Below are 24,672 nucleotides of genomic sequence, written 5' to 3'. Positions count from 1 at the left end.
ATATGTCATAAATGCATTCAAAAATTAAACAGTTTTGTGTTGGCCCTGAGCTATGGAAATTATATGTAGGACCTTTATACAGTGCATGCCATTGTAAAGACTGTACTTCTGTCCCTTCTTCTATCCCCTTACCACTGCATTTTCAGCTCTTAGGTCCCAATAGGCTGTTCCCATTCACTAAGCTACCCCAATTACCACCCCCGCTTTTAATTTAAACATCTGTATTGATGAATAAGTCAAGTCCCACCCTATAGCTTTTTACATTCAAAAACTTCTGTTTCACTCAGAAATGTCACAATACAGTAATCAAGTCAGTCATAACTTCCATTATCCATTACATGACTTTAAGTTTGGCAAATGGCAAGATGCAATAGAGGTTTGCTTTTGTTACCTTTACATATTATTATTATTTTTTTTTTTATATAAGTTAAGGTTTAAAAAAATAAGAAAAGATGCTGACTTAATGAAATGCAGTTTTGTTTAGTTAGACTCGACTCGGACTTTGCCCCTTTTAGACTCGGATATGACTCTGAGTCGACTGGTGGACTCGAACCCAACACTGTTTATAGGTCACACTAAATGAACTGTCAAGTACTAAGACATACTACAGTAAGGACATATCTGTGTATTTTCTGTTATAATTAGAGCATATAAGGTGTTCAGGAGCTGTTGGTCATGCATGGCGGAGAGGATTTAACCACTTGATTTACATGGGTTTTACACGGTTATAGACATTGGCTTGCAAATGTGCTGAGTGCAAATGCTACTGGATATCTAACGGGCGTTTAACCAAATACGTGCAGGTGGCTATCAACGCATATCTTAACACTTCCATTATTCCTGTATGATAAGAAATTACATTCAAAGCATGTGTAAATTCTGTTGAGAAGTGTGGTAGATGTAAGGCTACAGGAGGACACAGTGTTCTGACCTTACATCAAGTACTGTGGTTTTATAGTGGACATTTCTTCAGCAATGGGTTGTAAGGACTGCTGCAGTGCTTGCTTCCACTGTTTTTTTGATTATGAAACACCTGTAACGTTGGTTATTAGTAGCAAAAGAGTTGGAGCCCTCTTCAGACTAATACAGTTATTGATCATCGCCTATGTTGCCATGTGAGTAAATTTTTAGATCATTTTAAAAGACATATTGATTGCATCTACTTTTATTCTTTTTTTTTTATGTCACTTTGAATATAAATGTAATTTGATTTATGTAGAGCAGGGGAGTCCAATCCTGGAAGGCCAACATCCTGCAGAGTTTAGCTCTAACACACTTACCATTGGTACGTTTCCCAAAGCGAACTATGGTCGCAAGTTCTGTCGTTATCAATAGAGTTCAATGGGACTTAGGACCATAGTTGGCTAACGATGCTTTTGGGAAACACACCCCTGGAAGTTTTCTAGTGAGTCTGATGACCCTGATTAGCTCAGGTGTGTTTAATTAGTTTTGGAGCTAAACTCTGCAGAACAGTGGCCCTTCAGGAGCAGGTTTGGACACCCCTGAGAGGCCTATAGTTGTCTATTTCAGTGGTTCCCAACCTTGATCCTGCTGGAGTACTTCCAACACCACACATTTTTGATGTCTCTCTTATCTTACACACCAATCTGAGGTCTTGGAGTCTTTACTAGTGATCTGACGAGTTGAAGTAGGTGTGTTTGATAAGGGAGACATCTAAAATGTGCAGTGCTGGGGGTACTCCAGGATTAGGGTTGGGAACCACTGGTCTTGGCTAAATAAATATCCTTATTTTTGTATTCCCATGGGTATAGAAATGGAGAAATGGCTTGTTTATTAGGGACTGAATTTAAAATTACGATTTCTATATATTACTCCCACATTCTCAGTGAAATTCAATGCAGTTTTAACTGTTCGGTTTAACTCTACATCTTTATTATACTTAAAGATATGTCTGCTGGCAGCAACGCGCTTATCAGGACCAAGACTCAGTCACCAGCTCTGTCAGTACAAAGGTGAAAGGAAACATTTTGACCAATTCATCCATTGAGGGAGTTCATGTTTGGGATGTATCTGAATATGTCATCCCACCCCAGGTATTTAATTTATTTTACATAAAACCCATTTCAGAGGAAATACAATGGTTTGTCCAACTGACATATTCTACAATTTTCTTTTTTTTGTAGGGAGAAAACACTTTCTTTGTGTTAACAAATATGATTGTCACTCCTGGCCAGACACAGAGCAGCTGTCCTGAGGTACGATAAAACAGACCTAACATATGTCGTGTCCACTCTCAAACATGAAGGGACTGTTGCATTATGAATGATTTCTTTTTACAGATTCCAAGTGAATTCACTAACTGTGAATCAGACAGTGATTGTAAAGAGGGATTCAATGAAATCCGTGGCAATGGTGAGTTTTCATGTTCTGCATAACGTTTGCAATGTAAGACACAAGTCAATGCCACAAAGCAAACTCCGTGATCCTCCTCGCAGGTGTTCAGACTGGCCGATGTGTACAATACTCTGATGCAATCAAAACCTGTGAGGTGATATCTTGGTGTCCACTTGAAAATGACACCGTCATTCCAAAGTGAGTGTCTTTAGTAAAAGTTAACAATTTTGATGCCATTTGCACAACTGAAACTGGGGATATTAATATAGTTTGTGATCGTGCAGACCTGCTCTTCTTGGTGCAGCAGAGGACTTCACAGTGCTCATCAAAAACAACATACAATATCCAAAGTTCAGTTTCAGAAAGTAAGTTTATTCATTTGTAGGTCATGCATTTCACTCTTATGATAAACAGAAACACCATTATGGTGATCAATTGAATCTAAGATGTTCAATGATGACTGGTTGAGAGAGAAACATTATTTTACATTCAAATGTAAATTAATTTGATCCTTTCAAAGTCATGTTTTGTGTTCTTTCTAGACGAAACATTCTGCGTCACATCAACTCCACATACTTAAAAAACTGCACGTTTAATAAAAAAACTGACCCACACTGTCCCATCTTCCGTCTGGGGGACATTGTAACCGAGGCCGGAGAAGACTTCAGCGTCATTGCTCTTAAAGTCTGTATCTTCAATAATGCTATATATCTGTATTACTTTATATACACTACTGTTCAAAAGTTTAAGGATAGAACAATTTTGGGATAAAATATAATGTATCCTTGATTTTATTGAGCAAGGATACATTTTATTGGTCACAAGTGACCGTAAAGACATGTTACAAAAGATTTCTATTTCAAATAAATGCTGTTCTGTCATGTTTGACATGGTAATGAATAAGACAATGTTTGGTCTTGGCAGAATAGATCTGCTACGCTGCTGATCTGAGTACATTACTGGCTACTGCTAATACATACACGACAAGTTGCTTTGAGCAAGTAAGAAATGCTGCTGCTGCTGCGGTACAATTCATTCGGAGCTGGGGTTTCTGAAAGTGTGCTGCACTGCTATAGCAAATGCTGACCAAGTATTTGAAGGTTGAGCATGCAAGCTCATTGGCCACTAAGACAGCAGGAACCAATCAGCTGTGCCCTATAGATAATGATGTGATTGCAAGCAAATTGAGTTAAGGACCTAGTACTCTGCGCCATCTAGAGTTTCATGACAGAACTTTGTATTTCTTTTGAACTTTCTAATCATCAAAGAATTAATTTTACTTATATATTACTGAAAGGTCTATGAGTTATTTATTTTAATTGACAGTGTGTTTTAATGTTAAAGGGTGGTATTATAGGGATTTTCATTGACTGGAGTTGTGACTTGGACTTCTCAGAACGCTTCTGCATTCCCAAGTATTCTTTCAGCAGACTGGACAACAAAAATCCTGAAAATAACGTTGCCCCTGGCTACAATTTCCGGTATATTGAAAAATGTGCTTTTTGATTGTAACATATCTAAAGCTAACTTTATTTCTGTTGGGTAACAATTTTGTTCTTCCCCACAGATATGCTAAATATTATAAGAACAATGAAAACATTGAAACACGGACATTGATAAAGGCCTTTGGCATCCGCTTCGATGTGATAGTGTTTGGGACGGTTTGTCTGCTATTCTCTAAGATTATGACATAATAATTGGCATCAATTTAGTCAACATTCAGATTTGTTTACTCTGTATTGTTTTGTCTCTGTAGGCTGGTAAATTCCATATTGTGCCCACTATTGTGAATCTTGGGTCCACTCTTTCTTTTCTTAGCTTGGTAAGCACTAGTTAGGTGTTTTTTAATCACCCATTTGAGTGAATAGTCTTTGAATCAAGTGTTTTCATAGTGTTCCTGAACTTCTCCCAGGTGAATGCGGTTTGTGACTGGTTCATGCTTACTTTTATGAAGGACAGTGAATACTATTCCAAACATAAATTTATTCACCTGAACAAAAAAGGTGACTGTGTGCCACTGGTGAGTAAAATCACTTCATTTTTTCTGAGTTATTTATTTATTGTTTTGCAAAATTATGTAATTTTATATGTTATAGAGCTCCATGGAGACCGCCTCATATGGGACTCCGTGATGGAATTGGGCTGGACATTTTCAGTGCACTTAAAACCATCAACATCAAATATTTCCTTGTATTTTTCATACACTACCATTCAAAAATTTGGGGTTGGTAAGGTTTTTTTATTAATTTTTTTTTTTTTAAGAAGTCTCATATGCTCACCAATGGTGCATTTACTTGATCTGAAATACAGAACTATAATATTCTGAAGTATAATTTAAAATAACTGTGTTCTATTTTAATGTGTGTTAAAATGTCACTTGTTCCTGTGATGGCAAAGTTGAATTTTCAGCATCATTAATTCTTCAGTCTTCAGTGTCACATGATCCTTCAGAAATCATTCTGATATGCTGAGTTGGTGCTCAATTTCTTATTATCAGTGTTGAAAACAGTTGTGCCGCTTAATTTTGTGAAATTTTGTGAAATATCAAATAGCCAAATAAAAGTATTAATTTCTTTTAAAAAATCTTACTGACCACAAACATTTGAACGGTAGTGTAAACTAAATTTGATCTATCACATCTGATTAATATACTATAACATACTTTATTTATTACAGTTTATGAGTGCATCAGTATAAATCATTAGTAAACCAGTTTGGCTGTACATGCTTGATGTCTGGATTCATTTTTTTCTTTTTAGTTCAAAGGCATCTGTGTTAGTAAAAACCTAATGACATGTTTATGTTTCTTCAGGTTTTTTTGTGGTTAATATGATACATTGTTTGCTTTGCAGGTTAAAATAGTAAAAATGACCCATGATGTTCTGTATTTTTGATTGTAGTTAGTATCATTCCCTTTTATGTATAATCATAAGGCATTGTCATTCTGATTGAATTTCTAAAAACGAATAAAGTCTGTTATCTATTGAACTGTGTCTGAGATGGTATGGCCTGATAGAGTCTAAGGCCACTGTATTTCCCATCAGGGCTTGGATATTCTGCTCTTATCCTCCATATACAGCAACTGGGTATTACTGGAATAGCATCTCTGGGTGTGCTGTCTCCAAACCGCCATCTAATGAATTGAGCATAAGCCCAATGGCGCAGCTGAGCCCCCTCATGCAGCTCTGCTAGGGGATCCACATAGAACAAAGCAGTCTCCAGGACGGAGCGACCGACAACCAGTGTTGAAAAGAGCGGGGAGGAGGTTATGCAGCGCCCTTTTCCTGATCTACAGCACAGCTGCTCTTGCAAGATGTCAGAAGGCCGACAGCAGCCACAGAGACACCAGGCCGGACACCCAGACTGTGACGTCTCCAATAATGGTGTATTTGTGCTCTGTCCGCTGCTGTGCCTTCTGGGAAGGTTTTCGTCTACCATAAGCCCACCGCTCTGGCCATTCTGTACAGGCTCACTTCTGCTTTGGCTACACTGCAGAACACTCATCAGAGTCTTCATGCTCGCCAAATCATTCTGATAAGAGAACAGACCAGGGCTGTTAAGGGTACATTTACACAACAGAGATGTACTAAAAAAGGAAACGTTTTTTCCTATGCGTTTTTCACGTACAGATGACAATGTTGTCAAAACTATCCCCATTCACATGGATCCACAAAAACGATTTAAAATGCTGTATTATGCATACCAGCCCAGTAGTTGGCGATGTCACTTTGTAAAGAAAAACTACGTGCCTACAGACTGAACACGTAATATGCATGCGCGTGACATCACAGTTTTTACAAATTTTACACGGTGACGATAACGGTATAGTTTTCAAAAACGTGCACTTTGCAACCCATTTTCAAAAGTTTGGATTGTCACACCATTGTGTAAACTGACAAAACACATAAAAAGTTTTTTTTTTTTTAGCCGAAAACTGTGTCATGTAAACAGCCACTGAAATGAAAACAATAAAAAAAAAAAACATTAACAGCGTTAACTGACATAAAATATAAAAAACATTTATTTTATTTCAGCTAATGGTGTAGGCAACATTTCTCATTTTAATTTAGTTTAACTTTTGTGATAATGGAATGCCAAATAATAAATGAATCCAATTTAGTTTAACTTTTGTGATAATGGAATGCCAAATAATAAATGAATCCAACCAAAACATTTAAATTCCTTAATAATGAAAGTCATCATTTACTTACCCAAGCACTATTATAAACCAGTTTGACTTATTTCTTTAAAAAAACAAAAACCTAGATAAATTAAAGGGTAAGTTCACCCAAAAATGAAAATTCTGTCATTTATTACTTACCCTCATGCCATTTCACACCCGTAAGACCTTCGTTAATCTTCGGAACACAAATTAAGATATTTTAGTTGAAATCCGATGGCTCCATGAGGCCTCCATAGGGAGCAATGACATTTCCTCTCTCAAGATCCATAAAGGTACATTTAAATCAGTTCATGTGAGTACAGTGGTTCAATATTAATATTATAAAGCGATGAGAATATTTTTGGTGCGCCAAAAAAACTAAATAACGACTTATATAGTGATGGCCGATTTCAAAACACTGCTTCAGGAAGATTCGGAGCACAAATGAATCAGTGTATCGAATCGGCTGTTCGGAGCGCCAAAGTCACGTGAATATCAGCAGTTGGCAGTTTGACACGCGATCTGAATCATGATTCGATTCACTGATTCATTTGTGCTCCGAATCTTCATGAAGCAGTGTTTTGAAAATGGTCATCACTAAATAAGTCGTTATTTTTTTTTTTTTTTTGCGCACCAAAAATATTTTGTCGCTTTATAATATTAATATTGAACCACTGAACTCACATGAACCGATTTAAATATGTTTTTAGTACCTTTATGGATCTTGAGAGAGGAAGTGTCCATTGCTCCCTATGGAGACCTCATGGAGCCATCGGATTTCAACTAAAATATCTTAATTTGTGTTCCGAAGATTAACGAAGGTCTTACTGGTGTGGAACGGTGGGTGAGTAATAAATGACAGAATTTTCATTTTTGGGTGAACTAACCCTTTAACGAATTCAATACAATATCAGTACATATCGACTCATAAAATCACTAAAGCTGGTCAGCAAAATGGTACATGCTGATACTGTGATATTTTCATAGTATTTTTAAACACCATTTTCACAAACTTAGCAGTGAAATAATGATGGCAAACCAATGTAACTGATTCATTGATGGTGCACAGGATTTTACAATTTACAATTTTTCCAGTTCTTGGGAACAGCACCTGGGAAATAATGGAGTCCTTGCTGACACTTCTGGGTGTTTTATTAGTGTTAAAGTGAGTCAGAATTTAGTTGCCATTGTATTGCGTTAATTGTGTTCTGTGAAAGAAAGTAAGTCATACAGGCTTGTAATGACATGAGAATGAGTAAATGATGACAGAACTTTCTTTTTTTGGGTGAACTATTCTTTTAGTATAGTTTTATAAAACTAAGATAATGCTTTATTAAAGATTTAACAACAAGCATGAATTTATTGGCAAATGTGTGATGATATAATATGAGGATCTTACTTTGCGCTGGTGTACGGAAAGGGGTTTTGTCTCCTGTAGTCTTTTCTTTCTGGATTTTTTCACCACCCTTAACTTGTCCTCATCCACAAATGACACACAAAGGAAGCACTGCAACAGACACATTACTACAAGCTAGATTCATACATACAGACTGTGTAAAGCATTAACAGTGTCAAAGCTCTGCCACACAACAAACTGAGTCAGTGTTTTAATGCGTATTCACCTCTTCCCGGTCCTGAATGGCCTCATACTTCCTCTCTGTGTAGTTCTGCTTTGCCTCTTTTGAGTAACAGCCAGTCCCAATAAGCCAGTCCAGGAATATTGTTGTCTAAAGAAAAAGAAATAATTACCATTGAGTTACTTCAAACTGTTTTCCGAATCGCCATCTGAGGGCTTAAAGGTTACTTACGATAGCATAATACGAGAGCGTGGATCCAATGTAGATGATTAGCTGAATGATGCTGAACTTTCCAGCCTGTGAAGAATATAGAGAACTATTTATGTGTCTTAAAATCTAAATCGAACAGGCAAAGTTATGACGATATAGGATATGATCTTACCTTCCCAAACACCATCACATCAAACCTAATGCCATACATTTTAAAGAGCGTTCTCTGCTCCACACCATTCACTGTAGAGTATCTCGCAAACCTACAAAAGATAATATCTTTAAGAAAGGACTGTTTAAGAGTTCACATACTTTTCAGTATGATTTCAGTTGTTCACACCTGAAGTTGAGCCCAGGGTACAGGGTTCGGTTGCTTTCTTTTTCGTCCAAGCGACGGAACGAGTATGTAGGCAGACAGCTGTGAAAGATGCGGTTCAGGTCACAGTCCCAGTTGATCTGGATCCCAATCACACCACCCTGTGAAGCAGATACTACCAGCAATGAAAAATGGACAAGGCTATACTGGCATGCTTTATAACTAAATTACACAAATACACTACCGTCCATACGTTTGAGGTCAGTATGATACTGTTTTAAAGAAATTAATACTTTTAATCAGTAAGGATGCATTAAATTGATCAAAATTGTCAGTAAAGACTTTTATAATGTTACAAAAGATTTCTATTTCAAATAAATGCTGAACATTTTATTCATCAGAAAATCTTAAAGGTGCCATCGAACATTTTTTTACAAGATGTAGTATAAGTCTAAGGTGTCCCCTGAATGTGTCTGTGAAGTTTCAGCTCAAAATTAAAAAAAATCTATGGGGTATTAATTTTTTTAACTGCCTATTTTGGGGCATCATTAACTATGCACCGATTCAGGGGCTGCTGGCCCTTTAAATCTCGTGCTCCCTGCCCATCGAGCTCACGACTCTATAATACAGTGCATTTACAAAGTTCACACAGCTAATATAACCCTCAAATGGATCTTTACAAGATGTTCGTCATGTATGCTGCATGCATGCTTCGGGTCATGCGAGCATAGTATTTATTTGGGTGTTTATATTTGATTCTGAACGAGGTTGATAGTGCTCCGTGGTTAAAGCTAACATTACACACTGTTGGAGAGATTTATAAAGAATGAAGTTGTGTTTATGCATTATACAGACTGCACGTGGTTAATAATGAAAATAGCGACGGCTCTTGTCTCCGTGAATACAGTAAGAAACGATGGTAACTTTAACCAACAGTAGCCTACATTAGCAACATGCTAACGAAACATTTAGAAAGACAATTTACAAATATCACTAAAAATATCATGATATCATGGATCATGTCAGTTATTATTGCTCCATCTGCCATTTTTCGCTTGTTCTTGCTTGCTTACCTAGTCTGATGATTCGGCTGTGCACAGATCCAGATGTTACTGCCTGCCTTTGTCTAATGCCTTTCATAATGTTGGGAACATGGGCTGGCATATGCAAATATTGGGGGCGTAACAGTTACGTAACAGTCGATGTTATGTTGAGATTCGCCTGTTCTTCGGAGGTCTTTTGCACAAATGAGATTTATATAAGGAGGAAACAATGGAGTTTGAAACTCTGTGTGTGTCATTTCCATGTACTGAACTCTTGTTATTCAACTATGCCAAGATAAATTCAATTTTTAATTCTAGGGCACCTTTAAAAATTGTATCACAGTTTCCACAAAAATAATAAGCAGCACATCCATTTTGAACATTAATAATAATAAGAGTACAAAATATTTTTTCTTGAGCACAAAATCAGCGTATTAGAATGATTTCTGAAGGATCATGTGACCAGGGTTATTATCGCTAACCAAAAGTAACATTAACTGAAATAAAATATATAAGAATTATATAAGAATAGTGTATGTTTTAGTGTTTTTGAAAAGAAAGGCATTTACCTCCACTGCCATCTCTGAAAAGTTCTCCTTGGCCTGACTCACAATGTCTCCCAAACGGAAAATGGGGCAGTACGGATTTTTGTAGCTGTTATAGATGCAACCTTTAAGGTCAGTGTCCTTCATTTCAGGCAGGATGTTTCTTCTAAGACAAATATATAAATGGATACCTATATTATTAGTTTTTAAAAAATGAATATTACCTTTGGCTTCCTTCTGGCTAGCATTTACTTCAAATACTGCTAACAGTTCACATATACTTAACGAATGATAATTTGTGCTGTAAATGAGATAGCATTAGCAACTTATGTACTACCTTATGTAATTAAAAGCTGGAAATCTGATGTTATTCTTGATCATCACAGTGAAATTTTCTGCAGATGCTAAAAGAGCAGGTCTGGGGAAACAGAAATGAAAAAGCCTGACATAAGTAAACATCCGTATACAGAATCTCAGTTTATTAAAAAAAAGTGCCAAATAAAAGTGCATGTTCCTCAAATAGGTTCCTCAAACATCCCTATGGCAGCACTGGTAAGTCTGAACTGCAGCGTCAACTCTTTTACTCATTTTGTAACTTGTGAAGCATCACAGCAAGTTTATTATAAAGTAACACTGCACATTACAGCACCTGGGATTCTTCTTGTTCTCAATGGGGCACCAAGTTGTAACTTCACATGTTTTCCTTAGTACGTCCAACTTCACACAGGCACCTGTTTGAACACCTTAGAGGCGAACACAGGAACAGAATTCAGATCATGGAAATCATGGTTTAGGCTTTTGTTGAAAAAAATTAAGCTTGGGTAGTATTATTCAAATATTTAAACAAATGATTGATTGAATGGTCTGGCATTTAAATCTCTCCTCTTAAGCTAGATAACAAATCTGCAGCCAGGATACAAATTGCATCTTCATATAACATTACCATGGCTATGTTGGTCAAAGAATCCTTTCTCGCAGTCTTTATCTGTTCGACACAGCTTCCCATGTGGTGGGACCTGAAGTAGAACATACAAAAATCTGTTGAATGGATTATATTTGTCTTATAAGGACAGTGGAGGGCGAATCATCACTTAATACCATGGGCCACAATGGAAATACATCTTCAAGACTTAAGATATATTTCATATTTCACTGCAACAGAAATCAAAATAACACTTACCTCTGGGCAGTTACCTTGTTTTTGGTTCTTTGTGACTATAACATTCGTCGCAACAAAGAATGAGTTTTTTCCCTGCCGAAATAAAACAAGAACAACATTTCATAACTTAACACCTTATTTTCAAGTGTTATTGGAATACAAGCCCAAATCTGCTTACGAACTAGCTTATTTTTTGTGGTAAGAAAAATACTAATAAATGGTGGTAGTGTTACCTGAGATGGTCCACTGTAATCCACCACATCCCACACAACTTTTCCAATGTCTGGTATAGATATCTCTGCCACTCCCTTAACCTTTGTGGTGACAGAACTGACCACTAGATCATACTCTTGATATTCTTTATTCCATAACATCATGATACTGGAAAGTAAAGACATAAGACTGAATTGGGTCTCGGAATGAAGAATCTAGTTTCATCAGTACATCTAAACACAGCATAACAAGTGTAAATGACACAAACTATCACATGAATGAGCTCTTGTTAAATGATGCGGGGGCGAAATGCATGAATAACAGCGGAGACAAACTACTCAGAAACACTTACCAAATAAACATCAAGATCACTGCGTTTAAGGTCCATTTTAGCGACCCGAGTCTGACGCTCTTGATTTTGACGAGTTTTTGTGTATCATATTCACAGAGGTTCAGCAATGTGCAAGGCATGGCGGTGATTTAGTAAACACTGGGGAAGAATGACTGCGGAGTGCAGCTATGCTGAGCTCGCGCAGAAGAAGTAGGTCACATGGTCTTCTGGAAGACAGTTACATACACTCTTTCTAGACGGAGAAAGAATTTTAACTGAGACAAATGTATTCAACATGATTACATAGGCTATTAATATCTATTTTCATTTCGGAATTATGCCGCAGTCTTTAAAGAAAAAAGATAATTTAAATACATTGTCAATAAATATATATTTTAATTTCCTGTTATGCAATTTCATTCTCACATTCAAACATTTTAACTTAAATAAAACATTTATTTTATATTTGAATATATATTTTTTTGTTACATTTTCATCTCGCTTTACCAGTGGCCCTAAAAATAAAACAAAACATTATATATTGTTACATTATACTGTTCGTATATGTAATATTGTGAAATTCAAAATCATTTCCTATTTTAATATATTTTAAAATGCAACTTATTCCTGTAATTAATGATTTTCAGCATCATTACTTCAGTCTTCAGAGTCACGTGATCCTTCAGAATGATTCTAATATGATGATTTGATGCTCAAGAAACATTTTTATTATTATCATCAATGTTGAAAACAGCTTTTTGTGGAATTCTCCACAGTAATTTTTACGGATTCTTTGATGAATAGAAAGTTTTATTTGAAATAGAAATCTTTCATAACATTATGTTTTTACTGTCGCATCAATTTAATGCACCTTTGTTGAATAATCTCTAAAAAAAAAATGAACGTAGGCCTATATGAATGTCACTGAACTTGCTATGACATTACAGATCAAATCCAATTTAGCTTATTTAACACCATACATAGAAAAATCTAAGGTTAAATTTTGGGCTTCTTTTATGTTGTTACATAATAGCTTTACCAAAATGCTTTTTCTCCTATCAAGCCATTGTCCCTACAGCAGGTGAATGACAATGAAGAGACTTTGACAGCGAAAAACTCGTCCCCACATCTTGTAGGACATTTGAATAGTAAAATTATACAAAATCCATTATATCCAACATATTCCTAAATATGTCTAAATAGCAAACAAACAAAAATTTGAATAGGCAAATTTTGAACACCAATAACACGAACATTCAATATTGATTGTTGCATACATGTGAAAACAAATGTAGTCTCACTGTGTACTTGACATGCATGAGTTGTGTATATTTACCATCAGTGAAGACAATATAATAAATTCTGTTGATTTAATTTTGGTTTGTGTAAGCTGAACTGTAATGAACATGGTGCATTTCTCTCATTTTACCTAATTTGTGTTTTCAGCTTTGAACACAGCCTGCTCTGATTCACTCACGCAAAGCCACTTTGCATATGAGATTCATTCCCCATTTCTGTGTAAGACAATGCGCATCTCACCAGATCTCATATCAGTGCAGGACTCTGGTTTGAGTGCTTCCCTCTCTGAACAGAACATCATGACCTTCATTGGGCACGTTGTTTTTTTTGTTGGACTTGTGTTTGTTGGTGTTTCTGGAAACATATTTAACCTGATTTTTACTATACAACAGCAAGTGAAGACCAAGACCGTTCAGACTGTGGGTCTGATCCTAAACGTCATCTCCATCAACAACATTACCTTAGTAGTCGCCAACTTCTCATTGGTGATGGATGTTTTTCAGAATCCCCAAATTTGGTGCGTCACACCATATCCTTTATCCATCCGCATTGAAGCATATCTAATGATGACTTGCAGCTTCAACAGCTTCTGGGCCATTGCATGGCTGAGTCTCTTCTACTGCATCAAAGTCGTGAGTTTCTCCTCCGAGTGCTTCCAAACACTGAAGAAGAACATCTCTCCTGTGATCAACACTGCAGTGCTGCTGAGCTGCTTGTTCTCATCCTTGTTTTTCACTCCTATGTTCTCACTTGAGTTAGCAATTTCAATGGATAAAAATGACAGCGTGAATGACAACGCTAACATGACCTGTCCACAGCCCTCTTTTTCTTTACAGATGGACGCAAATGCATACTCAGCTGCTATCGTTTGTCTCCTCTGCCCGATCCCTTTGATGATCATGTTGCCGACCTCTGTCAGAATGGTCGTCCATCTGTGCGCCCACACACTGGCGCTCCAGAAGAACGAGACCCATGTGAAGGGTTCTGACTCGTACCTCCTGGTGTGCAAACTCACCATCTCCCTAGTGGGAGTTTATCTGTCTACTCTGTGTATTGTGTTTTTGTTCATCATTATAAGATTAATAGGGCAGTTTATCACCTACCACACACTAGCCAGTGCCTTTAGTTTTTACGGCGGCATGACTTCTTTACTTCTGACAGCTTCAAACAGGCATCTAAAAGACAAGCTCTGGAGTCTGTTCTGTTGTAGGAAGGCGAAGGAACAATCTAGCAAAAGCCAGACAGTTGAGACAGGTGATGTTTAATATGATGAGGGCCGCTTACCAGGTGACTTCATTTATAAAAAACTAGCACTTACTGGAATATTTTTCTGATTTAGATGAATACCGAAGTCACTTTGGATAATAGCATATTATTATCTACATTAGTTTCAACACCAATTTTATTATAAGCAGACACTGCAGTTTTGTCATCTGCCACTTTAAATGCTCACCCTCTGTAAAGCTAGATGAATTCTGATTGGTTGTCAATGTTTTTTTTTTATCATTCATAAGCTGGAACTTCCTTTTGAAAGTGATTCCAATGATATTGTTCCTCTGTGTCATGATCGCTTTAGTTGTGGAGTAGACTCTGCTATTCTTTTAAACGTAATACAATTTATAGAAAAATGGACAACAAAAAGTAGACATATATCTTTAGCGTTATTGTTATATCATCCTTGGTGTGAATGGGCTTTAATTCATTTGAATGTACAACCTCATAAAATATATACATTTTCCCATGAAACTGGGTTGTAATAACTACAAACAAGTTACAATTTATTTAATATATAAACTGTTCTAGTGATATTGTGTTGAAAGGAGATAATCAAAATTCCCTTGCCTCTTCACTATATATATATATATATATATATCCTTTTTTGAATGATTGATGTGAGTGACTATAGACTATAGACTAGAGTAATGACATTTTTGTCTTGGTGATTTAAATGTAGTTGTGAAAAATATCAATAAAAATGTTATGGATTATTCATATAAATACTGTTCCTGAACAGAGGAAAGACTATATATACAGACATGTTTCACTCATATTTCACATATAACGCAACTGCTGTTAGAAGATTGGGATTGCACATGCGCATTGGCTTATTGATTTGAAATGTGTTATTTAAAGGTTCTCTAAGCCATCCTGGGTGGAGTAACTTCCTGTTGACGTTCGAAGTGTTGTCAAACAAAACAGATGCCAGCTAGACCCTCCCTCCTCCTCCCCCTCCCCTCCGTGCTTCCTGAAACAGTCATGAACGCGCATTTAAAATCATTCTTGTCAGTTATTGGCTGGAGCATGTTTATTATGATTCGTGGTCCAGGCTGCACCAGTTTGTTTTTATTGCCGTTCTCGGAGCTTGTGGCGACTACAGAGACCGCATTTTTTTTACAGTGTATTCAGGGGACAGGCAGCTAGTGGATAGTGAGGAGATGTTTGCTGTATGTGACAAAAAATGTTTTGGCCTAAAAACGCATGACATCACTTAAAGCACCTTTAAATGTGAGTTTGGCAAGCAGTTTTTTCAGCACTTCCTCATTCAAGTAGATACAAGTTGGTATTGTATGCCCAAAATAGCTGCCTGGAGGTGTTGCAAATATGGCCATAGTTTGAAATGACTTTCCTTGAGAGGGATTTTAGCACAGCACTGTACCAGAGCCAAAGGTCATGGGTTTGACTCCAAGGGAGAACACACTGATAAATGTATAAACGCACTTCAAATAGTATAAATGTATACATGTAGGCATATAGCATTTTTATTTTGAATACAGAGATTTCATATTTGATCTGATCCACCATACTACTGCACAGAACCTGATGGAAAATAAAAGTTTAAATGGTTCTATTAGACCATCCAAAACAGACTCAGTTAAACATTTTCTGTATCCTTAGCTTGAGAAACTCAGGTAAACCCTTGTTTTCAAAGGTTTGTGGCAGCGTATCAACATTCATTATAACATTATGGGCTTCATCGAAGACTTCCACACCGATCTCCTTCTTCACTCTGTCTCTCCAGGCACTCAGAGCAGATCTGCCTTGAAACACATCTAGACCTGTACCGACCGGCTTCAAAGCACACAAACAAATTTGGTCAATATGTCATGTTAAGGTGAAGCATTAGGAAATCAAATACAGAATGTACCTGCATCATCTCCACAATGGCTACAAGATCAGCCAGAGATATTTTCTCTCCAATTATAAAAGGTCTGCTCTGCAGAAACTTGTCCTCAAAGGTCTTCAGAGACACATTGAGGTCCTCCACGGCAGCATCCATCTTCTCCTTGGGCACCGGGGCACCTGTGACCGCAGGCAAGACCCCCTAGAATTGTTGTAAAATGTCAGTTACAGCCCAACATCTGATTAGGAAAAGCATTTTGTCAAATATGACATATAGAGACAGTTGCATACTTGATAACTAGATAATGTATGCATTAAAGATAGTAAGTAAACAGCAAAAAAAGAGGTTACATAATCACAATTTACTCAACTTTACACAGACACAACCAGTGATCTAATGTTTAAACAGCGAATTTTACCCTGAACCAGAAGACCTTTGACCCATGAGTTCTGATGTTTGTGTGCTGCCAGGAGAGAAACTCATCAACTTGTGCACGCTTCTGCAGTTCAGCTGGATACCAGTGGTCAGGAGTGTGATGTTTTGCTGCCAAGTACTGCAGTATAGCTATACTATATAGAAAGTATGGTAGCATTTTATTTTACAGTCCTGTTCCCCATGTATATACTATGTACTTATTATAGTAATTACAATAATGGGGTAATATAACTAACCTTAAAATAACTAACCATGAGCCTAACCTGTAATTACCTTATTACTAGTTCTTTCTTGGGTAAGTACACTGTAAGTACATGTAAGTGCATGTACTGTAAAATAAAGTGCAACCGAAAGTATATATAGGCTTACTTATAAATCTGAACATGTATCAAATGTAGTAAAAAAAATAAAATAAATCAAAGTAACAGCATACCTCTCTGTGAGAATAAAATCTCCGTCTTTGAGAACAGGAACTTTCCTTATGATGCTGACCTTGCCAAACTCATCTCCATATTGTTCACCTTTGTGCACAAAGGAAAAAACAAACAAAAAAAAACAAGATATTGTAGTGATGCCTATATAATGCAGAATATACAAAACTATTTCCCTAAAACCAAATGCTTTTGCATGCACACTGGAATAACATTAACCTAAAAATATGTTTTATATAAAATATGCTTTTTTTTTTTTCAAAAAAATATTCACTGTATCAACCAAAATACATTTTGTTAAAACAATAAAACTACATTTAAGGGTTAGATAGATCAGGTAAAACAGTTTACATCAAGATTTCAGTGCACAACTCCATAAAACAGATTAGATTAAAACAAAAAATCACCTGCAGATAAATCCACGGCTTTGAATTCAAAGGGAATTTTATTTATCTTGGCAAATATGAAGACTGAGCGGCATGGCTGGGAATGCAGATCGAGATACAACTCCAGTGGCATTTTGGCTGAGAAGTGTCCAAGATTAGAGCGATTCGCCAACTTCTCATCCTCATATGTTCTGTATTTATGCTCCGCCTTCCAGGGGTCAGTAGTACAATGTTCTTGCGACACCTACAGTTAGGTTACCATGTTGTGGCTGTCCGCTTCGATTATCTAATTGCGTACTATTTATGTTATGATCAAAGAAAATGGCAGGAAAAATGGCAGGAGCTGAGTAAAACTAGCATGTCATGAGGAATTTGCCTGAGATATGGTGAAGGGATAAGATACTGTACTGTGAAGAACTGCACTGTAAAATATATAATCAATAAGTCATGACAGCATATATTTTTACATTACTTTATCTTATCGATATTTTCAACTTTTTATTAGTTATACAATTATACAAGATTCAAAGTAAGTTGAAGTTTCAAATATTGCTAACACGTGCACTTTCCCCCCAAATGTAATGGTTAACTCGTTGTGCGTTTGGGGTGTGTGTGTGTGTGTCAAGAAGGATTGCTGTAATAGACCAAAGTCCAATCACATTCACCCCATCCATAACAACTCTTGTCACTCGTGTGCAGTTTCATAAGTTAATTCTTAATCACTAAGAATATTAGTCATCAAAATAGTACTTTGCGTTTGTATTGGCATTTGCATATTTTAAAAGTATTATAGAAGGCTGAAAATAGATTTAGACTTAATTTTATGAGCAAAACCTGTTTATAGTTTAGATTTCTTTCCTTTTTTTTGTGCATGAATTCCTAAAGAGCTTGAAGTAATTCAATCATCTTTTTACTCCCACTGCTAGAATTTTCTCCTATTATTGTAATATCAGCAATGCATATGAAAATCCATATGCAACTCTTTCATGCTTAGTGTTCTTTTTCTTTTAGAAGTAGGTCTATCTTCCCAGCATCAAAATCTGCTTCACATAAAAGGATAATTCAATCTATGTGACTTGATGTTATCTGCTATATAGAGAACACAAACATGTTTCTGTGTAGCTGGACACATTTACTTTTAGATAATATGTAATAAGTTTTAGAAATTTGTATATTTTATAAAAACCCCTCTTGGTTTAAAGTGTCATGACTCATGTGCACCTTTAATGCTAGGTCAGAAAGAAATGAAAACGTATTAAAAGTTTAATTTTTAATTGAAAAATGTTTCCACATGATGGCGCAAAAACACTTCTAAAAAAATGGACCCAAAAGAATGAATTAATATATTGTTCTAAACCTGTAGGCTTTCTTTTTTCTTCTTGGACAGAAAGTTATGTTGAATATTTAGTCTGTTTATATATACATTTCTCAATCTCTAGCACAGGACCGGTTCCAGAATCTAATCACTGAGGGTGTTTCAGAAATTAAGGCTGCTCTAGCACGTGTCATGTGTAAGCAAACGGCTCCACCATACCAAGAATTGCAATGTATAGTGAAACATTTCAGATTATTTGTAAGTCATTACTTATATTTATAATTAAATTCACAAATGTTCGTTATAATCAATTAAGTTGTCTACACTGCACAATGAATCTCGTATTTACAGCGTACAGAACTCACTGCTGAACAAGAACTCCAGCGTTGAGCGGTGAGTGAATTTTGACTAAATTAAACATCTCTGATTGGCCATTGCGTTCCAGAGATCAACAAACATGTCTGTGACTGGCTACATTGCACACTGCTGCAAAAACACGCTGTAAATATATAGCATACACTTGACGTGCTCCAGGGTGCAAACACAAATACGCGCTGGAGCGTTTGTCAAATCTGTTTGGTCAATATGATATTATTACAGTATCAACAGAGGGTACTCTTGCATTAGTTTGATGGTGCTTATAGCACCCTCAAGGACCCCTGTAGAACTGGGTCTGCTCTATCATCAAAGGAGGATGTTAGGCTACTTGTTGGGGACTATAGGGGATTCTTACTTATCAGATACACATTAAATCACAAAGAAATGATAAACATATCCAAGCAGCTTCCTAAAACCATTATGGAGATTCATCTGAAATGACTTTGTGTTGCACGTCCTGTCCTCAAACATAAAAGAGTGCTTGGAGTTGACCTTCAGTGAGGTCATGGTTTGAGTGTGCCGTCTGAATTTTACAAGGGTGGGTTCTTGTTGGTTCTGTGTTCTATTTCAGAGGAAAAGTACAATAATGAGATGCATACAACGGGCTTTGATGATACACTCACTGACACACCTTTACATCATATTACATCACCTAGATTTATTCTTAGCTAAATCACAAACTCAGATAACCTATTATTACCATATTTAACTCGTCTTTGTGTCGCAATCTGTTTAAGTGCTGGATCATCCACCACAGCCCCATCAAACTCCAAAGAGAAGTAAACAAAGAATGGTTGTGGTTTGGAATAACCAATATAATGGTTCTAGTGAGGCCAGTGGGTTTTTCCTGCTGAGGCTCCCAGCAAGACTTCACTCAAAATCTGGTTTGAATTTAAAGAGGCATGTGGTTTCGGATTATAGCAGCTACATAGATAAGAATCAAAAGGTCTGTGGCTGAGATTGTTCTCCGTGTTCTACTATTAATGGAATACTTCATATTCGCTTCTTTCTTTTAAGAGACAAGCAATGTTTGTGATAGATTTGGTAAATATAAATATGTTTTTTCTTACAAAACACAAAGAAAACCACATTTTATATCTCTACCTTGATGGATTGTAATTTTTGTTTGTTAGAATTCTTAATAGGATATGGCAAGAAAAGAAATAGAATTCGAAAAGAAGTAGCACATTGCTTCTTTATTTTGATATAATTTTATAATTTGATGAAACTTGAATGAACAATTATGATTTGATTATAGTGCATTCATCTTATTGAGCCTCAGAATTTTTATAAATATGAATAAAAAAATAAACCCTTCCATAAGACATAAGTAGGTATACTTCACAATAAGTTATTGTTAGTTAAACTAATAAACTAATGAGTTGTTTAGCCTATAGAATTAAATGAACAATACATTTGTTACAGTATTTGTTAATCTTTGTTAATGTTATATACTGTTTGTATTTCGACTAAACAACTGATATTAATCTAATTGGCAAAAATTCCAGCATCATCCCATTGGTTTTTACATTAACTTGTTGTCAGATTTTGATCAGGTGAGGTAATGGGATGCAAGTCTTGACTTTCTGTTTTCCTCTCCTAAGCTCATTGGGGAAATTCTCTGCTATGAGCTCATCCCCATCTATGCAGGTGAACCTTCTTGGAGTTAACCCATACACCCATGACCTTTGCATCTAAAATAACCATATCATATATCTATGTGCGTGTAGGACATGTATCATTCATGTGGGCATATGAGTAAGTGAATACATTTTCCAGCTTTCTTTAACAAAGATGATAATGTTGTGCTTAAATAAACATTGTAGGTTGACGCAGTGACAAAGCTATGAACCCTCCATGAGGCTTAGCAGGGGAGGGAAAAACAACATCTGAAGCTCATGGTGGGGCTTTAAAAGTAAGTGAAGCCTCATTAGTTTTTGTGCTCTCCTGCACCTGCATCTTTGGTACAGCCACATGCAGAGTTAAAAAGGCAATTGAAACACTAACTTGGATATACATAAGCGCATTTCATAATGAAACAAATTAGTCTATAATGACTGATTTGAAAGATTGACTGAAAATGTTATTTATCATATCATATGTGTTTATTGCATTGTGCTGCAACCTGATCATAGAAGCTAGCACAATAAGTGTGGTATTTTAGTCAGTACAGACAAAGACAAAAACCATATGTAGAATTTGCAACGATCTGTGGTGCTTTCAATGTTTCTGTAAACAGAATTCAAAAAGCCAGAGTTCACTAGAAGTTTCTGTAGTTAGTAGTCATGAATGGTCTGATTTTGCATGTAAAATTAAGTATGTTAGAAAAAAAAAGAATGGAAGCAGAGTTTGATTTTGCCTGCAGCTAAGAGTGGGTTTTTCAAAGTCAGAGCGACATCTCCCCATTATCTTTTGAAAGTTCCCTTTCGACTCAGTCTCTCAACATTGCATGCTAACGATATGGGGTAGCCTGGTTGCATCACACCAGTAAAAATGACTAGGCAATGGTGTTTGAGCACATAAGTGAGGGGCGGAGCTATTCACTATATAGCTCAGTGCTCATTGGCTCAGAATCTTTCTTCTTCAAGAAGCAAGCATTACAAGCATTGGATTACTTCTCACTGTTGAAGATGCTTTAAGAGGCTACGCCTCTCAAGGAGTGTCAGGCGTGCAGTTGTATCTTGGTGATGCATGTATCTTCTGCTTGGGCCGTGCTCATGCAGAGGCCATGTTGGATAGGTCTGACTGTTCTTTCTGTGAGGAAATGATGGTCAGGACCCTCCGTGCCAGGATGTCTACCATCTTGAACTGTGCACCTCCCTTTGCCATTGAGCCACGGAAGGACAGGCTGAGGCAGCCATGTGCAGTAGGCCTCTTAAATGTCCGCACCCCGAAGCAGTCCAGTGTGCTCTTCTTTTGGGGTCTCTGGTATTGTGTGCCAAAAGAGCAGATTTTGCCCTTCTGATGAAGCCTGCGACCTGGTCTCTTTTGGCACCGCTGGTGAGGATGGCGTCGATGATGAAGATGTCATGTTGACTGCAACCTCAGACTGATTGGTTCTGTCAGGAATCTTCACTTCATAATGAAGTGACTGAAAAGCCTCCACTGGCTATTGATGAGGAGCTGTTGGGGACTTGGGCCTTGACTGGTCACCTACAGAGCAGCCAGTGAGGAACAAGATGGATATGTGGTTTCTGGAGAAGGGTTGCCACGTCGTCACCTTGTGTCTGTGGATTTGTGGTTTGTGTCTGTGGAAAATACAAAGACATGTATTTTCATATCCAGTTAGGCCCTCGTCACAGGCGCTTTCTGAGATTTGCATCCGAGGACACCGCATATCAGTTCAAAGTTCTTCCTTTCGGGCTGGCTTTGTCTCCAAGAACTTTTACAAAGTGTGTGAATGCAGTTCTTTCTCCTCTCAGGCAGAGTGGAATGCACATTCTGAAGTACTTGGATGATTGGCTTATCATAGCCCAGTCTCAAGATGTGCTAGAAAGCCTCAGGAAACAGCTTCTGGATCATTTGCAGTGCCTAGGGCTGTCTATCATCATGCGGAAGAGGATGCTCCATCCCTCCTTCAGCTTTGGCTGAAAAGCCAGTGCGTTTTAGTGACTTGTGGCTGTATGGGCACGATGACCCCATGGCTCAACAGAAACTCTGTAAAGTCGTAATGACGGATGCATCATTGATGGGCTGTGGAGCCCTTAGCAATGGCAGGCTGGCTTGTGGCATTTGGATGAGTGCGCAGTCAAAATGGCATATAACTGCATAGAGCTTTGCAGCACTTCCTTCTGTTTGTGAAGGACAGTCATGTCCCAGTTCACATGGACAACCCTTCAAAGGTTTGTGGAACATTTCCTTTTGGAAGCGAACAGGAACCTTCTATCAATACAGGCAGTCCATGTTCCTGGCTGTCTGAATTGCGGTGCATACATGCTGTCCAGAGGTGGCATAGTTCACTGAGAATGGAGGCTACATCCTTAGACAGCCAGATGATTTGGTACTCCCATAAAAGGGGATGCGTTATCAAGTTGCTGGCCAAAGAAGCGTAAATATGCTTTTCCACCAGTCAAGATCATGCTGCTGGTGCTGCACAAGATCAGAGAGGAACAGGAGGCCATGTTGCTGGTTGCGCAGAATTGGCCCAACCAGCTGTGGTTTCCATAACTGGTGGAACTTCTAGTGGCTCCCCATGGTCGATTCTGTTACGGAGGGACCTGCTGTCTCAAGCGATGGGCACTTTATGGCACCCCAGGCGAGAGCTATGTGACCTACATGTCTGGCAGCTCAGTGCGAGGGGCAGGCAGTGAATGTGCCGCAAAGTGTCTTGGATATGATTGTGGAAGCGAGACCGTGTGGGAAAAAAGTGGGTGATTTACATGCTGTGTCTACTGATATGACTTGTATGGAGTTTGGTAGAAATTACTGTATGGTCAGACTGACACACAGACATGGATATGTGCCCAAAGTGTTCTTTACACCATTTGGAGCACAGGTTATAACGCTGCAAGTGCTCCTCAGGAGCCCACGTGTGTACCACATCTTTTATGCCCTGTTTGTGCTTTGCGCGCATATGTGGACAGTTCTAGTCATTTTAGACTGTCAAATCAGCTTTTTGTCAACCGAGTCTTTCCGAAAAAAGCAGAGATCCTGGAGGTGTTTCTGCCATCAGTGCCGTGGGTGGAACTAAAGAGTTGCGATTGCCAACAAACAGTGTTGGGGAAAATTACTTTTAAAAGTAATGCATTACAATATTGCGTTACTCCCTAAAAAAGTAACTAATTGCGTTACTTCGTTACTTTTTATGAAAAGTAATGCGTTACTTGACTTTTGCATTACTTTTTCTCACCAGGGCTGGGCTTTCTTGTTTGTTTTTTTAATAACAACAAAAAAGTTATATTTTTGGCAAAAAGGCCCTTTCACACCAAAAGTGAAATAAATAAGCCTCAGACAGAAGGAAAAGCATATTTACACCTGTACAGTAAAGGGCGCAGCTCAAACAAACCTTTCAGCTGTGCTACCATTCTGGATTTAGGAAGAATAGGATACAGGAGAAGGAAGCTCTAGTTCTTATTTCTAAATCTAATCTAAAGTATTTTTTGCTTATTAGTATGGTTGAATTAGGCATATTGAAGGTCAGCAGCAAAGACATTGGTGTTAATAATTGAGATTAAATACATAAAGTATATTTGTTAAATTTAATATAGTTAATTATTACAGGTTTGCAAATATTCTGAGATTGCATTTCACAGTTTTTATTCATTTTGAGGAATACTGAATGTTTTCCTGCAAGTGAGATGAGTAAATGTTCACATTTAGTCTAGAACTACAATAACCATCATGCTTACACAGCGCACACAACACCCTCTGCACTTTATTTCTCTCAACATGGGGAC

At 37.3% G+C, this 24,672-nt stretch overlaps 4 protein-coding genes across 4 annotated transcripts; 2 read left to right on the top strand and 2 right to left on the bottom strand.

The window, feature by feature from the left end:
- The first annotated feature begins 820 nt into the window (after positions 1–820).
- On the top strand, positions 821–4,694 carry p2rx4b (purinergic receptor P2X, ligand-gated ion channel, 4b). Its single transcript, XM_067393736.1, has 11 exons — positions 821–1,115; positions 1,907–2,054; positions 2,145–2,216; positions 2,301–2,373; positions 2,457–2,553; positions 2,640–2,720; positions 2,898–3,039; positions 3,700–3,836; positions 3,923–4,016; positions 4,112–4,177; positions 4,268–4,694. Exons 1-11 carry the CDS (start codon positions 976–978, stop codon positions 4,679–4,681), a joined length of 1,464 nt encoding a protein of 487 aa, XP_067249837.1. The 5' UTR covers positions 821–975; the 3' UTR covers positions 4,682–4,694.
- p2rx7 (purinergic receptor P2X, ligand-gated ion channel, 7) lies at positions 4,694–12,075 on the bottom strand. Its single transcript, XM_067393735.1, has 13 exons — positions 11,933–12,075; positions 11,601–11,748; positions 11,389–11,460; positions 11,152–11,224; positions 10,858–10,951; positions 10,546–10,626; positions 10,233–10,374; positions 8,645–8,781; positions 8,477–8,567; positions 8,326–8,391; positions 8,140–8,244; positions 7,917–8,024; positions 4,694–5,886 (listed from the first exon to the last, which is right to left on the bottom strand). Exons 1-13 carry the CDS (start codon positions 12,049–12,051, stop codon positions 5,332–5,334), a joined length of 1,791 nt encoding a protein of 596 aa, XP_067249836.1. The 5' UTR covers positions 12,052–12,075; the 3' UTR covers positions 4,694–5,331.
- Positions 12,076–13,509: 1,434 nt separating this feature from the next.
- On the top strand, positions 13,510–14,475 carry LOC137026401 (taste receptor type 2 member 50-like). Its single transcript, XM_067393733.1, has one exon. The coding sequence runs from the start codon at positions 13,510–13,512 to the stop codon at positions 14,473–14,475; it is 966 nt and encodes a 321-aa protein (XP_067249834.1).
- A 1,475-nt stretch (positions 14,476–15,950) lies between these two features.
- On the bottom strand, positions 15,951–17,750 carry gstt1a (glutathione S-transferase theta 1a). Its single transcript, XM_067393732.1, has 5 exons — positions 17,605–17,750; positions 17,200–17,287; positions 16,750–16,900; positions 16,356–16,532; positions 15,951–16,279 (listed from the first exon to the last, which is right to left on the bottom strand). The coding sequence occupies exons 1-5, from the start codon at positions 17,714–17,716 to the stop codon at positions 16,079–16,081; spliced, it is 729 nt and encodes a 242-aa protein (XP_067249833.1). The 5' UTR covers positions 17,717–17,750; the 3' UTR covers positions 15,951–16,078.
- Between the last annotated feature and the right edge of the window lie 6,922 nt (positions 17,751–24,672).

Source organism: Chanodichthys erythropterus, chromosome 9 (genome assembly GCF_024489055.1).
Source record: "Chanodichthys erythropterus isolate Z2021 chromosome 9, ASM2448905v1, whole genome shotgun sequence".
In the NCBI taxonomy this organism is placed as follows: Eukaryota; Metazoa; Chordata; class Actinopteri; order Cypriniformes; family Xenocyprididae; genus Chanodichthys; species Chanodichthys erythropterus.
This window is presented reverse-complemented; position numbering and strand designations above follow the sequence as displayed.